The sequence below is a fragment of the Balaenoptera borealis genome (genome assembly GCF_965194805.1).
Source record: "Balaenoptera borealis genome assembly, chromosome: 13".
Classification (NCBI taxonomy): domain Eukaryota; kingdom Metazoa; phylum Chordata; class Mammalia; order Artiodactyla; family Balaenopteridae; genus Balaenoptera; species Balaenoptera borealis.
Genome location: NC_138870.1, coordinates 101724818 through 101738621, shown reverse-complemented (window position 1 = coordinate 101738621; position 13804 = coordinate 101724818). Strand labels below are relative to the sequence as shown.

Here is a 13804-nt window from a genome sequence, read left to right as displayed (position 1 = left end):
TAAGAAAATGCGTGGGTAATAGAAAAACCACCACCCCACCCCCGCAAAGCTTTTGATTCTGAACCTGTAATAACACCAGGAAGGAGACCGAACTAGAAGGGCAGGTGGCCAGAGGTGGCGGAAACGCCCTGGGTTTGGAATCAGACAGCCCTGAGTTGTAATCTTTTTTTTTTTTTAAAGATTTATTTATTTTTATTTATTTTTGGCTGTGTTGGGTCTTTGTTGCTGCTCGCAGGCTTTCTCTAGTTGCCGTGAGCAGGGCCTACTCTTCGTTGCGGTGCGCGGGCTTCTCGTTGCCGTGGCTTCTCTTGTTGCAGAGCACGGGCTCTAGAGCGCAGGCTCAGTTAGTTGTGGCTCGCAGACTCAGTAGTTGTGGCTCACGAGCTCTAGAGCGCAGGCTCAGTAGTTGTGGCGCACGGGCTTAGTTGCTCCGCAGCATGTGGGATCTTCCTGGGCCAGGGAAGGTCCTGGACCCGTGTCCCTTGTATTGGCAGGCAGATTCTTAACCACTGTGCCACCAGGGAAGTCCCCTGAGTTGGAATCTTGACTCTAGCCCACTCTGACCAAGACCTGGGACAAGTTATTAGCTTCCCTGGGCTTCTAAAAAGTCCTTTACAAAAAGTGAGTAATTACATCTGCCCCCCGGGTGGGCAGGAGGCATGAGATTTACTTAGATGATGACGTAGTGAAACAGTCTAGTCGGCCTGGGGGGTGGGCACATATGGTGATGGGTAACCCATCCATGCTGGTTTCCTTTCTCATCTCTCCCTCTTTAAATACCCAGGGAGCCTCAGCCTCAGACCGGCACCCTCAGGACCTCCACCTCAAACCATCAGAACCTTCCCCATCCTGCCCCTCCAGAGCAGTCTTGTGTGTGTGTGAAGGGATTTGGGATTGCAGGAACAACCTCGTCTGGTTGATTGTCAACCTATAATCCACAACACAGAGGACGCGTCCTTCCTCGTCAGCTGACTTATCAAGAGGTGTATAGTTTAGAAATGCGACTGTGGATCAACGCAGGTTTTTGCAGGGAAAAGCTTTGAGACTTCTTGGGATAACTGTATTTGAAACAAAAATGTCAAACTGTAGTCAACCAATGTCTGGCTGATATCCATGAGGAGAACCCAGGAGGCCGGAGCTCCAGTCTGTCTCCCCCTTGACCTTGAACAAGGTCTTTCCACTGAGTGCTGGGGCAGGAAGGGCCCTCCCAGGTCAGAGAGGGGAAGCACCACCCAGGGATCCCTGGTCAGGGAACTAAGATCCCATGTGCCGTGCGGCGGGGCGTGGTCAAAATAAATGGGAAAAAAAAAGCGGGGGCGGGAGGGGGTGGGATTTGGACACAGACACACAGGATGGAGGCCGCGGGAAGACCTAGGCAGACATCGGGGTGAGGCGTCTACAAGCGAAGGAGCGCCAAAGATGGTCAGAAAGCCTTCAGAAACCAGGGGAGAGGCCTGGAACTGTCTCCCTGGGAGCCCTCGGAAGGAACCTGCCCTGTGCACCCCTTGATCTCGGATTCCGGCCTCCAGACTGTGAGAGAGTAAGTGTCTGTTGTTTAAGCCTCCCTGTGCGTGGTGCTTTGTTAAGACAGCCCCAGGAGACTTCCACGGGGGCCCTGTAGTAAGTGCTCATTTCTGCTCTGGACCAATCAGCCACACAGAGTTCCTCAAACTCCCTTGAGCCAGGCTGCATCCAGAGTGGTTGGATCCCCTCTACGGAGAGGCTGTGGGAGGGATTGAGTGGGCACCTCCAGTGGACAGATGCTTAAGGGAAGATCTTCCTTTCTGGAGATCATTTCCTTTTTTTTTTTTTTTTGGAAAACAGCACTTTTAGGAAAACATATATCTAGAAGTCTGCGTTCAGAGCAGAGGCCCTGAACACTGCAGGGCGAGTGGGTCCTGTCTGGTGCCTGGAGGAGGGGATGGGCAGCCCTCCCTCCAGGGCGTCAGCGAGGGTCCAAGGGGTGGGAACTGTGCTGTGATGGACGTGTGTCCAGGGCATTCGTGGTGCCCCAGGTCATGTCCCCGTGACCGTGAGCAGGTCCCGGTAGCTCCTCTGTGCCTGCGTTTCCTCACTCGCTGGGGGGGTGATCATCACTCCTGCCCTCCCAGGCCTCTGGAGCTGCTGTGTTGGTGGCATCAAGCAGGCTCTCCGAGGGCCAGGGCGTGGAGTTGACAAGGGATATCAACGCGTTTCTGGCGCGCCGTCCACGTGCACAGCCCCCCGGGGGGAATTCTGAGGCCCAAAACGTCCTGAGTTTCCTCCACCACCAAGTGTGATGCTTATTTGGCAGGAAACCCCGCCCTGAGCTGACAGGAGCCTCTTCACTGCTCTCCTTCCACTTCTGGTGAGTAGAAGTGCATCTGGCTGTGGAAATACCGAGGTTTGATTATTGAGGAATGAGATGACTTGCTGGAGAGGTCAGGAATGTTTGGTACACGTTTCAGGTGACTATTAAAATCTGAGAAATTTTGGTCACTGTGTATCAGAACGTACCTGGCCCCGTGCTGGGTGCTTGCTAGACATCGTGCTGTCTTCTTATGAGGAGATGCAGGAGCGAGGGTCCCAGAAACCGCCCAAGAGGCCACAGAGCTGCGGGGCAGTGGGACCTGGAGTAGAGCCTCATTGGAACTAAACTGTGTGTGGGATTCCTGGGGCCACTGTAACAAGATACCACCGACTGGGGAGGGGGCGCTTAAAACCACAGAAATGTTTCTGTTCACAGTCTGGAGGCCAGAAGTCCTAGATCAAGGCGTCAGCAGGGCTGGTTCCTTCTGGAGGAGAATCCTTCCCAAGTCTCCTCCAGCTTCCTGTGGTTCCGACAATCCTTGGCGTTCCTCGGCTTACAGACGCCAGCCTCTGTCTCCGTCGTCACAGGGCCTTCTCCCTGTGTGTCTCTCTCCGCTCCCCTACTTATAAGGACACCAGTCACATTGGATTTAGGGCCCACCCTGATCCAGTACAACTTCATCTTAACTAATGACCAGAAGTGTGTGTGATATGGGGCTGGAGAGAGGAGAGTCAGTTCCTGACTCCAGGAACTGATGGGTGGGGCCGATGCCCTGTGGGGCTGCTGAGCTCAGACTAGGATGTGTTGAGTGGAGGTGTCCAGTAACATCCAAGGAGATGCACCGGGGCAGCTGGGGTACAGGTCTGAGCCTGCCAGCGTCCGGCAGGTGTCTCCCAGGTACGATACCGCACAGCCTCTGAGCTGGTAGGCAAGTGACCGGACAGGGTCTGGCCGCCCACTTTGCAGGAAGCAGAGTGACAGTCTGTCACACTGCTGTTGGCTCTATGGCTCGACGCGGGTGAGGCCTGAGTCTTCTGCGCCAGCGTCCCAGGCTCTAGACAGCACCGTCCCTGACCTCCAGCCACTGCTCTGGACCAAGGGGAACTGTGCCAGGGTAAGATGAAGTGGAGCATTGGGAAGACAGCAGGCCCCGGAGTCACGAAAACTGGAGGGTGAATCCTGTCTGCATCCCTACAGCTGGCTGACCCTGTAATTCATCATCCAAGCAGGGACACATTTGAGAGTAGAAGGGGGCACAGTTAAGTATTACCCAGGACAATAGGCATACACGGGACAGTCCTAGGCACCTGACATGTGTGGATACCCCATCTGCAGCTTAGGAAAGTTACTGAACCACTTTGAGCCTCAGTGTTCTTATCTGTAAAGTGGGGATAGCTGTACTCACCTTCATAGGATCAAATGAAATACAGGATGCCTTCTAGAGAGGGCAGAGGGAAGGCTCTCAATAAATGGTACCTACAACAGTAACACTAATGGAAGTCAAATCTGTACCCTCCCTGAGAACTCACTCATATGCCTGTTCAGACATTCAAGCCCCCTCAAACCCTCACTTCCTCTGTGCTGAGGCTGTGGTAGCCCCAGGAATCTGCACCTGCCTCCCTGAGCTGCTTGTGAAGTCCTTTTTCAACATTCACCTTGGCCTTTTAGGAATCTTTCCCAGGGGGAAGAAACTGAAGACTCATTCTTTAGTCTGAGAATATTCACGAAGATGTTTGGTTCTTTCCAGTGGACTAAGGGCTTTTGTAGACGTGCTCTCATTAACCCTCACCAGAACGCTGCGTTATGAGAGCTATAGCTATTCCCCTTCTGAGTCAGGGGTCCTTCCAAAGCAGAGGCCAAATCAAGCTTAAAGTCTGTTTCTGACGTGCAATCCTAGGGCAGCAAGAGTAAGGGAAAGAGAAGGAGAGAAAAATCACGGGGACGGATTATTGAGCTGTCCGCCGCTTCCCACGAATGACAGCTGTTTGCTGGGTTCTGTGGGACGTTTAACCGGCCTCCTGGTGGGCCCACTGGGCCCCAGAGCATTCTAACCAGCTAGGGACGGAGCGATGTTGATTTGCTAGCTCCTTCCTGAATCCTGTTTCTAGTTGGTCCAAGTTCATTTGATGAAGTAACTCGCTCCCCTGGACTTCCGAGTTGTGTTTTTCAACCCGTTGGTCGGTCCACCCCAAGGTGCAGAGCTTCACTCAGAAGCCAGAACAGGGCTTCCCTGGTGGCGCAGTGGTTGAGAATCTGCCTGCCGATGCAGGGGACACGGGTTCGAGCCCTGGTCTGGGAAGATCCCACATGCCACGGAGCGACTGGGCCTGTGAGCCACAACTACTGAGCCTGCGCATCTGGAGCCTGTGCTCCGCAGCAAGAGAGGCCACGATAGTGAGAGGCCCGCGCACTGCGATGAAGAGTGGCCCCCGCTCGCCGCAACTGGAGAAAGCCCTCGCACAGAAACGAAGACCCAACACAGTCAAAAATAAATAAATAATAATTTAAAAAAAAGAAGCCAGAACAGGCGGAAGCAGCAGGGCCCCCAAGGGTCCACAGGGTTGGACACGGTGCCGGAACCACTGCAGCTCCCCCTGTGGCAGGAGCGTGGCCGAGGCTGTGCTCCGGCCCTCACTTCGAGGCCAGTTAAGCTGGGGGTGGGCAGAGACTGCGATTGGGGCTCTCCACTGAGCAAGCAGCCAAGGTCTGGGGCCAGGAGGAGCCGAGTGGGTCTGGGGGTAACTGTGGTTGGGTGGATAATTCCCATTTTACATCCGAAGAAATGGAGGCTAGGAGATGTTCAGTAACTTGCTCAAGAGGTGGACCCAAGTCTCGAACCCAGATATCCAAGCTCCAGCCCAGGCCCCCGTCCCCTTGACCACCATGCAAGTAAAAGAAATGTGGACGCTGGGATGAATTGCAGACACGGCTCATGTCTATGGCCATGATTAACAGCCCACCTTTCCAAAAATGGAACCTACCTTCCTTTTAACCTTCATTCATTCATCCCCTCGCTCACTTATTCATCAGGTAAGCACCTACTTGGCTCCAGGGCCCTGTGCCTTCCTTCAACACCCGTATACTGTGCTCTGCCCACAAGCCAGACTCAGAGTCGGCTCAGGCTCCAGCGGGGAAGCAGTTACCTTTACTCTGGGGCAGAATGTCCCCCTTGCTAAGTAAGCTCTTCATGGTGAGTCTTCAGTGGGAGGAGTGAAGAATTGATGTGTAGAAATTAGAAGAAGTTCCCAGAAAAGGTGGCATTTGAAGTGACTCTTGGGGGATGAAGAGGATTTTAAAAAGCGGGTTCTGAGAGAAAGGGCATTCCAGATGGAGGGCATAGGGAGGGCACAGCATGGGCCAAGGGAGGGTGTCCCGGCGTGCAGGACGCTTTCAGGGAAAAGTGTGTCTGCAGCAGCAGAACAGGACTCCTTGTAGGTTTTTTTTTTCTCCACATAACCGGTTCCCTCACTGTCAGAGAGCACCCAGCCGTAGGCCTTTGTCACTTGCTCAGGAATTAGGTAACTGAAAACAACAGAGAGGCATGTAGAGGATCATTGACGGAAACTTGCAAACAGCACTATTCCCCAGCCAGTATCTGCCTGAGGCTGTGTAGGTCATGGACAGCTTGAATATCCTCTCTGTTGATTTAATTACATACATGGCCAATGAAATGATTATGAAATTTTACTAAAAAGCCAGTGACATTTACAGAGATTACAATAGGAACCCTCTCGCATGCACTCTCCCTCTGGCCCTGGGAACACTGGTCCCTGGGCAGTCCACTTTCCCTGGCTGGCGTCCAGGCCAGCTAAAGTGCTAAGTAGAGGGGACACCATCCAAGTTGGGCTGAACCTGGAGTGGAAGGAGCCAGAGTCAGACTTTTTGTTTTGCATTTGGTGAGCCCTGCTTCTCCCCAGCTGGTGCTAGACGAAACCGATGACAGCACTTAGCACACGCGTTAGTTTTGTGAGTTTTTAACAAAGCTCACAAAGTAATCCGTGATTCCTCATTGAGTGTTTCCCAAAGGCTAGGTGCTGGGGGTGGGGAGGAGAAGCCCCTGGTGTTTGGGGGACCCAAGAAACACAGAAGTCACTTGTGGCAAATGTCCTGAATAGGAGGTCAGAACAACACTGGGGTCCCGACCTGAAAAAAATTCCAACAACTTCTGCTGACAGTAGAAGCAAGGGGCGGCATGTTGGCACATGCTGAAAGGGGCCATTTGTTAACTGCCTGTGCCTGGGTATTTTTTGTGCTGCAGAGGAATACGAAGCTATAATGATGTATCGGTGTAAACGTTTAACGTTTACTTTGAGTAATACGGTTGCACCATTTCTCCCCAGCGTCTCTCAAACATACCAGGATGCTACCGATACGGCACAAAGCTTTCCGACGTTAACTGGTAAAGATGGTAACTCCACGATGCTAATCGACTCGAAGACATTAACCTCCTGGCTGCGGGGCTGGGAGTTCTGAAATGCGATCTCGGCAGCTGTAGTTATAATTGTTTAATGTCACATTGACCGGGCACGTTTACGATTTTTAACAACGGTCTTAAAAAGTCCAATGACATCTGTTGAGAGTTTAATTGTGAGTGTAAAAAAAAATCATTAAAGGAACAGTCAAGAGATCAATTTTCATACTGTTTAAATAACACGGTGGCCATCAGGCGGTGGCGGAATCTGGCGACATGAGTAATTTAATCTCCCAAGTCGCAGCGCCAGTGCACAGGAGGCAGTAGGGGAGGGAGGCGGACGGAGACAGAAAAAGAGGGAGCAGGGGCAAAGAGGGATCGGCGAGAGCCAGAGGAGAACAGAAATGGAAAAGTGGACATTTCCCCTCCCACCGGAAAGTATCTCCAACCCCTGCCTCAAGCTGGGGGTCCGGTTTTCCTCGGGTTTGGCTGGGGGCGGGGGCAGAAAAGAGGAGGAGCGGCCGGCGTGAGCGGTCCGGGGGCTGGCGCCCCAAGCCGCGGGCTCGGGAGTTTGCGCCCTTCCGCGCCGCCACTTTTGTTCTGCGCTCCAGGCGCCGGGCCGCGGCGGGGCGGCAGTGCGCACGCGCGGGCGGGGCGGGGGCGGGGCGGGCGGCGGGCTCCGGCACCGCCCCCCGCCGCCCCGGCCCGCTGCATCCGGGCACTGCCGAATTAGCATCGTGCCGAGGCACAACTTTGCCGAGGCCCAGCGAGATCCAGGCGCGCGCGCCGGAGGAAATATAGTCCCTGCTGGCTGGCGGCTGTCGCGGGCGGCGGCGGCGGGGCGGGCGCGCGCGGGGCTGCGCGGGGCTCCCGGCGCCGGGGGGCCATGCGCCGGGCCGCGCCGGCAGCCTGGGGACCCGGCGCAACTTGCCGGGCAGCCTGAGGAGTTGGGGCGGCCGCGGGCTCGGCGCCGCGGCGCCCGGCCGCCTTTCTTCCCCCTCGCCAGAACCCGCCTCCCTTTTGGCCGTGGGGGAGGGGGCTCGTGTCCCCCCCCTCCCCGGAGACCCGGTCGGCCCCCGTCCGCTCCAGCCCCCGCGGAGCCGCGCAACTTCCCCGGAGCCGGGGCCAAAGTGAGCGCAAAGTGCTGCCCAAGTTGCCGGGATGGAGCTGCAGAGCCGGCCCGAGGTGCTCGCCGTGGAACTCGCGCGCCACCAGGTAGGCGGTCGGGGGCTGCGGGCCTGGGGTCGGGGCTACAGGCACCGGAGACCCGCGTCCTCTTCCCCGTCGCAGGGTCTTCAGGGCTGGAGGGGCTCGGAGGGGCCCCTCCTTGAGCCTGCCCCAGGGGCGGGGGGAGTATGTACATGAACGGACCCCCTTTGGGCTTCCCCTCTGCCCACCCCTTTCGTACAATCCTGCACAGTTTGGGGGTCGAGGGCCCGTGGGACCCGAGCCTGGTGTCTTCTCTTTCTCAAGCAGGGTCTGCAGGACAGGGGTCCCGGGAGGGGACCCCTTGGTGCGCCTGCCCGGGGTGCGTGTGAGAGTGTGTGCGCCGACCCCCTCCGGCCCCCATCCGCCGGTGCAATCCTGCACAGTTTGCAAAAGTAGTTTTGGCGATTGTTGCTCGGGCGAGCAGCGGCGTGGCGGCCGGAGCCCGAGCGGTATTGCGGCGTGCGCGTGTGTGTGTTGGGGAGATTAGGACGCGACTTGAATATTTATGAGCTTTGCTCGACACGGACTCGCCGTGTTTACTTGGCTCTTTGTTCCTCCCCCCTCCCCCGGCACACACTCACACTCACTCGCACACGTACCCCGGCCTGCAAACTTGCACGGCTCGGGCCGCGCCGCCGGGTGGCCACGGCCCCCGCCCCGCCCCGCGAGCTGCCCAGATGCGGCGGCAGCCACAGGTAAGCGGCCCCGTGCGGCACTGCCCGGCCGCCGCGCGTGCGGGACGCGGCCGGGGGAACTTGGGGCGCGCGGCTGGCGGCCCGGGCCGGGGGCTGCGGCCCGCGGGGCTCCGGGCGCACTTGACGCCCGGGGCGGCCGGCCTGAGCCCGCTCCTCCGTGTTTCCGCAGAACGGCGACCTCAAGAAACAGCTCCACGAGAGGCAGCCGCGGATCGCCGCGCTCAGCGACAAACAAGTAAGCGAGCTGGAGCCTGCCCCCCGCCTCCCGCCCGGGGTGGGGAGGAGGGGTCGCCGGGCACTTTGGCAGCACCCTGAAAAGTGCCGGCCTCGGCGCCGCGCGCTCAGACTCCCAAAGGAGTCTCTCCAGCCCTCAAAGTTACCCGCCCCCCCTTTTCTGGAAAGAAAGAGCCGGATTCTTGGAGGCCGAGGGGGGAGATCGCGGCTCCCGCGGTGGCCGAAAGAGAGAAGCTGCACTTAAAAGGCGGCGAGCAGCCCGGCGTCCATTTTGAGTTGGTGGACATGTTTTTGGAATGTGGAAATTTCTCCCGGCTCAGTGTCCCCCGCCTCACGCTCTTGTGAGGGTGGGGGGAGAGGGGGCGGTAATTCGGGCCTGGACACCAAACTACTTGGAAGCGATTTCTGGGTTCCGTTGCAAATCTTATTTAAAGAATCGTTCCTCCGGGCCCCCCTCCCCTCCACTTCTCCAGCATCACTTTTATTCTTGGAACCTGACGCCAGCTCCCGGGGAACAAAAGAAAGGCGCCCCCAGGACCCCCCCAGTTCTGCCCCAACTTTGGTCTCCGGGCATCAGGCGTAGACTGGGACACGCAAGAAGCTCCTTGCGATGGGGGGCACGGCCGCCGACCCCTCCCGGCCCCTCGGCGAAGAAAAGTTGTCCATTGTGACTTAGTTGCGCTGAGCTCAGCGGTAGGGGTTTCAGGACCACGAACAGATGCCGCCGCCGGAGCGCGGCCGGCCGCGCGCCCCCGCCCCCTCCCTCCCTGCCGCTCGCTCCCCTCCCCCTCCGCCCCTCCCCCTGCGCTCCCTGCCGGCACACGCACTCCCGCCCCTTCCCCGAGCGGCCCCGAGCCGAGAACTTTGAGCGGCGCAGCCAATGGCGCTCTCGGGGCTCCGAGGCTGGCGGGGGCGGGGGCGCCGGCGCCCTCCCCGCTGCCCCCTACCCTCCCTCCGCCCGCCCCGCGGGCCCGCCCCCGCCCCGCCGCGCCCCCGGGCCATCGATCGCGCTTCCTTCGGAATGCCGGCCGCCGCCGTCGGCATCAAACTTGGCCCGCGCTGGCCCCCGCCCCCGCCCCGCCACCGGCCGCTGAGCTGGCCCCCTTCTTCTTCCCCCAACTCCCGGCGGGGGCGGCCCGTGCAGAAGCCCCCTCCCCGGAGGGATTGGCGGTGCGGGGAGAGACGTGGACGAGACTGGCGGGGGAGAACTCGGAGGCCGGGTGTTCGAGTCTTTAAAGTTGAAAAGTGGTGGGAGGGGGCGTGCGGGAGAGGAGGGGGCCGGGGGTTGCGGAAAGAAAGATGGCTGTTCCCGCGGGTCCGCGCCTGGTCGGGGGCGCCCGGCTGGACGGGAGGGTTGGGAGGAATGCATTAACCCCTTTCTGGCGGTGCCGCGGCCCCCCTCCCCGGCCGCGCGCGCCCGCCCACCCGGCCGGCCCGCGCCCCCGCTCAGGAGTGGAAGCTTCCATTCCCGCCGGAGGGGGGGGGCCGGCGCGCGGCCCCGGCGAAGTCGGGGAGTTCGCGGGGGGAGGGGACCCAGGCCCGGCATTACCATTTTGATTGCTTTGATGCCATTTTTGGAGGGGGAGGGGTTGGAAGACCCTTCTCCGCTGAGCACAAAGATGTTTAATCACTGTGTGGAATCAAATCAAATACTTTCTTTTAAAAAAAAAAATCCACCACCAAATCTGGTACAGTGTGATAGCCGAGGGTTACTAAGCCTTTTTTTCACTGGGTAAAACGGCAAGTTGTTGACTCTTATGCTCGGAGTAGAAGATTTAAAAGCGAGAGAGAGAAAATCCAATAATCCGGCAGCTTTTATCGCAACAATGTCTCTTTATGTATGCTTCTACATGGCAGTAGTTTTACTGTTTGGAGTGGCTTTTCGGAGCTTAGGTTTGATCATCTCTGTATTGTAGCAACTATTTCAAGGCTGTTTAAATTTTGATGATGATAGTAAATGAGTGGCTATTTATTATTTGTCATGCTTGAATTTAGATGAGGCAGAGAGAAACATATGAAAATCGTGTTTGAAGGTTGCGGTGCCGCTCGGCGAAGGAACTGTCCTACTCCAGGCTGCCTTTGCCTTTAAATTAGAACTCGGAGAAGGATGCTTGTGAACGGAATGTACCTCCATCTTTTTGTGTGTGTGTGAGTGTGTGTTTGAAAAGAAAGAAAGAAAAAAACAAAAACTTTTGTTCTCTGGCCTTTTAAAAATATTTCTCTTTTAAATGACTAAAAATAACATCTGGTAAGTATCCAGCGTTTGTCCTGGCCATTGGAACTTGTGTTTGTAACTGTAAGCGTGTTGTTTTTCCTTTTTCCTTTGTGGCATTTTATATAGCAAGGGCTCATAAAAGAGGGAGGGAGGGCCTGGGGCTGTGGTGTAGCATGCTAATAAAGCTGCCTTGTCTCTCCCAAGCTCCGCGATGAAATCCTTCAGAGGTCACTTATGAAATGAGTTGGGCAGACTTAACATTTACTGTCTTTCTCTCCTTGGGAGAGTTTGGTGGAGATTGGCAGCTTGGCTGCGGAAAGGTCGATGCATGAGCTCTTGGAGGTGATTCGGGCTGCAGGGCTTTGAAGAGGAGTAGGCTCTGCTTGGTCACCCCAGCGCCTGCCCAGGAGGAGCTGAAATGCCGGATCAGGGATTAAAAAGCCAGTGTTTCAGAGTTTGCTTTTAACTCAACGGAAGAGTAAAGGTAGTATCCCTTTAGTGATGTGCTTGGGGAAAAACTCACACCATCTTCATCTCGGGAGATGTGGTTTTGTCCTGCTCCCGCTTGGAATATGGGATAGAAAGGTTACGTTTCAATTAAAAGTGCACATGAGGATGATGAGCTTGATAGTAAAATGGACAGATGACCCCATTATCCACATTTGTTAGAGATACAATAGCAGTGAGTAATACCTTTTGGTGCCTAGCCACCAATTTCCCATTCATGCCCTTGGCACTGGAATTTATTTAGTTACTTTTGAAACATGGACAAGTGCTTAAAGATGTTTATCAAGGACTCCTAGAAGAAGATGGGTTGTTTGTTGGTCAGAAGCAGAGAGATACAAATTCTGTAAGTGTCCAGCGTTTCTCCCACCATTGGTGGACTAAGGGATAAACAAGAAACCAGTTTCCATAGGACGGTGCTATTTGAAAACAGAGTTCATATTTTTTCCTTAAAAAAAAAAATAAAATAGAGAGCTGTGGGGCAGTTGGTCAGATCTGAGTTGTGGGCCAGCCCGCTTTGGCCAGGCTGCATTCCCCGGGTGGGGCGGCCCCTCACCACTGGGTTGTGATTCCGATGGAAGATGGACCCCTTCCTTGTCTTTAACAAGATACGATGTGTGAAGCCTTCATTAGTTGCTCCAGTGGTTTTACGCTGTGAATTTGCAGCACATGCAGAGAGGCAGTAACATTTTCATCGAAATTGTCAAGCAACAAGCACTTCCGTGTAAATGACAGACCCATCGTAAATCCTGGAGGGTTTGTTTTTTTTCCCTCCCTCTTTGGAGTTCTCGGCACAACATGTAGATGCCACACAAAGCAGGCATCTTCAGACCTGAACTTCACGCAAGTTCAGCTTCACCACAGAGTGAGAGGAGCCTCCTGTATCAACTGCAGTCGAGCTGGCGCGGCCGAGAGAGCACCGGCCTCCACCCCGGTGAACTTGGGGCCTTGTGTGCTGCTCCATCCGTCGACTTGATGGACTCCGGATTCCGAGGGGATGTCCTCAAGTGCAGCAATAAAAATATGTCTTCTTGAAAGGTATGACGTATGTGGCATTCGCCCAGGCGCTGAATCACGTCTTCACTGTGATTCACTAGCTATTGTACATTGGGCACCAGAGGGATTCCACAGTGGAAGCGTCCACCAAACAAAATTGCAGGGTGGGTTTATTCTGAAAGCTCCCCAGTTGTTTTCAGTCCTTCAGTAAAAGGATGTGCCATTGTCCAAGCTCTGCCCCCGAGTCTGCTCTCATCCAGGAGGCTAAATTTTAATCTTCCTGACCTAGAGTTCAAGATCACATTCTTAAAATAGCACCATTACATGTGAAAGAGAAAACTAACGCTGTCTCTCCAAGCTCCGCCTTTCATATTCTGGGAAAGAGCGTGGGGTTGAGACAGCAGGGGCCCAGTCCTGGCTTTGCCCGCTGCCACCTCCTTGGCCTTGACCCCTGACTCCCCCTCCCACGGCCAGAGTCTCCCAGACCCACACTTCGATCTGAGCCATATTCCTGGGGCCCCTCTTCCTCTCCATCTGTCCACCCCTCTGGTCCCTCCCCCATCATCTCTTAGCTGGAAGATTACAGTAGCCTCCACGCTGCATCCACTTTTAAAAAAAAAAAGCTTTATTGGAATATAATTCACGAATCACATAATTCACTCATTTAAAGTTTACAGTTAAGTATTGTTTTGTACGTTCACAGATGTTTACAGCCGATCACCACCGTCGATTTTAGGACATGTTCATCATCTCAGAAAGAAACCCTTTGGGTATCATCCCCGCTGCACACCCCACCCCCAGGCCCTACGCAACCGCTAATCTACTCTCTGTCTTTATAAATCTACTTTCTGTCGCTATAGAGTTACTCATTCTGGACTTTCATGGGAACGGAGTTATATAACATGTGGTCTCATATGACGAGCTTCTTTCACTGAGCATGGTTTCAGGGTTCATCCAAGTTGTAGCGCGTGTCAGTACTCGATTCTTTCTTATGTCTGATTAATAGTCCGTCGTATGGGAGACCGCGTTTTGCATCCATTCACCAGCTGATGGGCACCGGGGTTGTTTCCACCTTTAGGCTCTTGTGAACAGTGTACTGCATCTCCTCGTGCCCCCTCTGGTTCATCCTCCGCCAGAGTAAGTGTCTTACAACTTGAACAAGATCACGGCGCTCCCTTGCTTGAGACCTTCCAGTGGTTTTCCGCTGCTCTCTGAGGGGCTGACCCTGCCCCCCCCACCCCCGCTCGGCC

At 55.6% G+C, this 13804-nt stretch overlaps 1 protein-coding gene across 3 annotated transcripts in view; it reads left to right on the top strand.

The window, feature by feature from the left end:
• Positions 1–7734: 7734 nt before the first annotated feature.
• PHF21B (PHD finger protein 21B) overlaps positions 7735–13804 on the top strand; it is a 99224-nt gene continuing 93154 nt past the window's right edge. For 2 of the 3 annotated variants that reach the window (XM_082350861.1, XM_082350859.1), the window contains exons 1-2: positions 7735–7916; positions 8775–8840. In XM_082350861.1, coding sequence (XP_082206987.1) covers positions 7863–7916; positions 8775–8840 — 120 coding nt within the window. In that variant the 5' untranslated portion in view covers positions 7735–7862. Of the gene's footprint in view, positions 7917–8460; positions 8606–8774; positions 8841–13804 lie in introns of those variants that run through there. The other variant, XM_082350860.1, reaches the window with a different exon arrangement.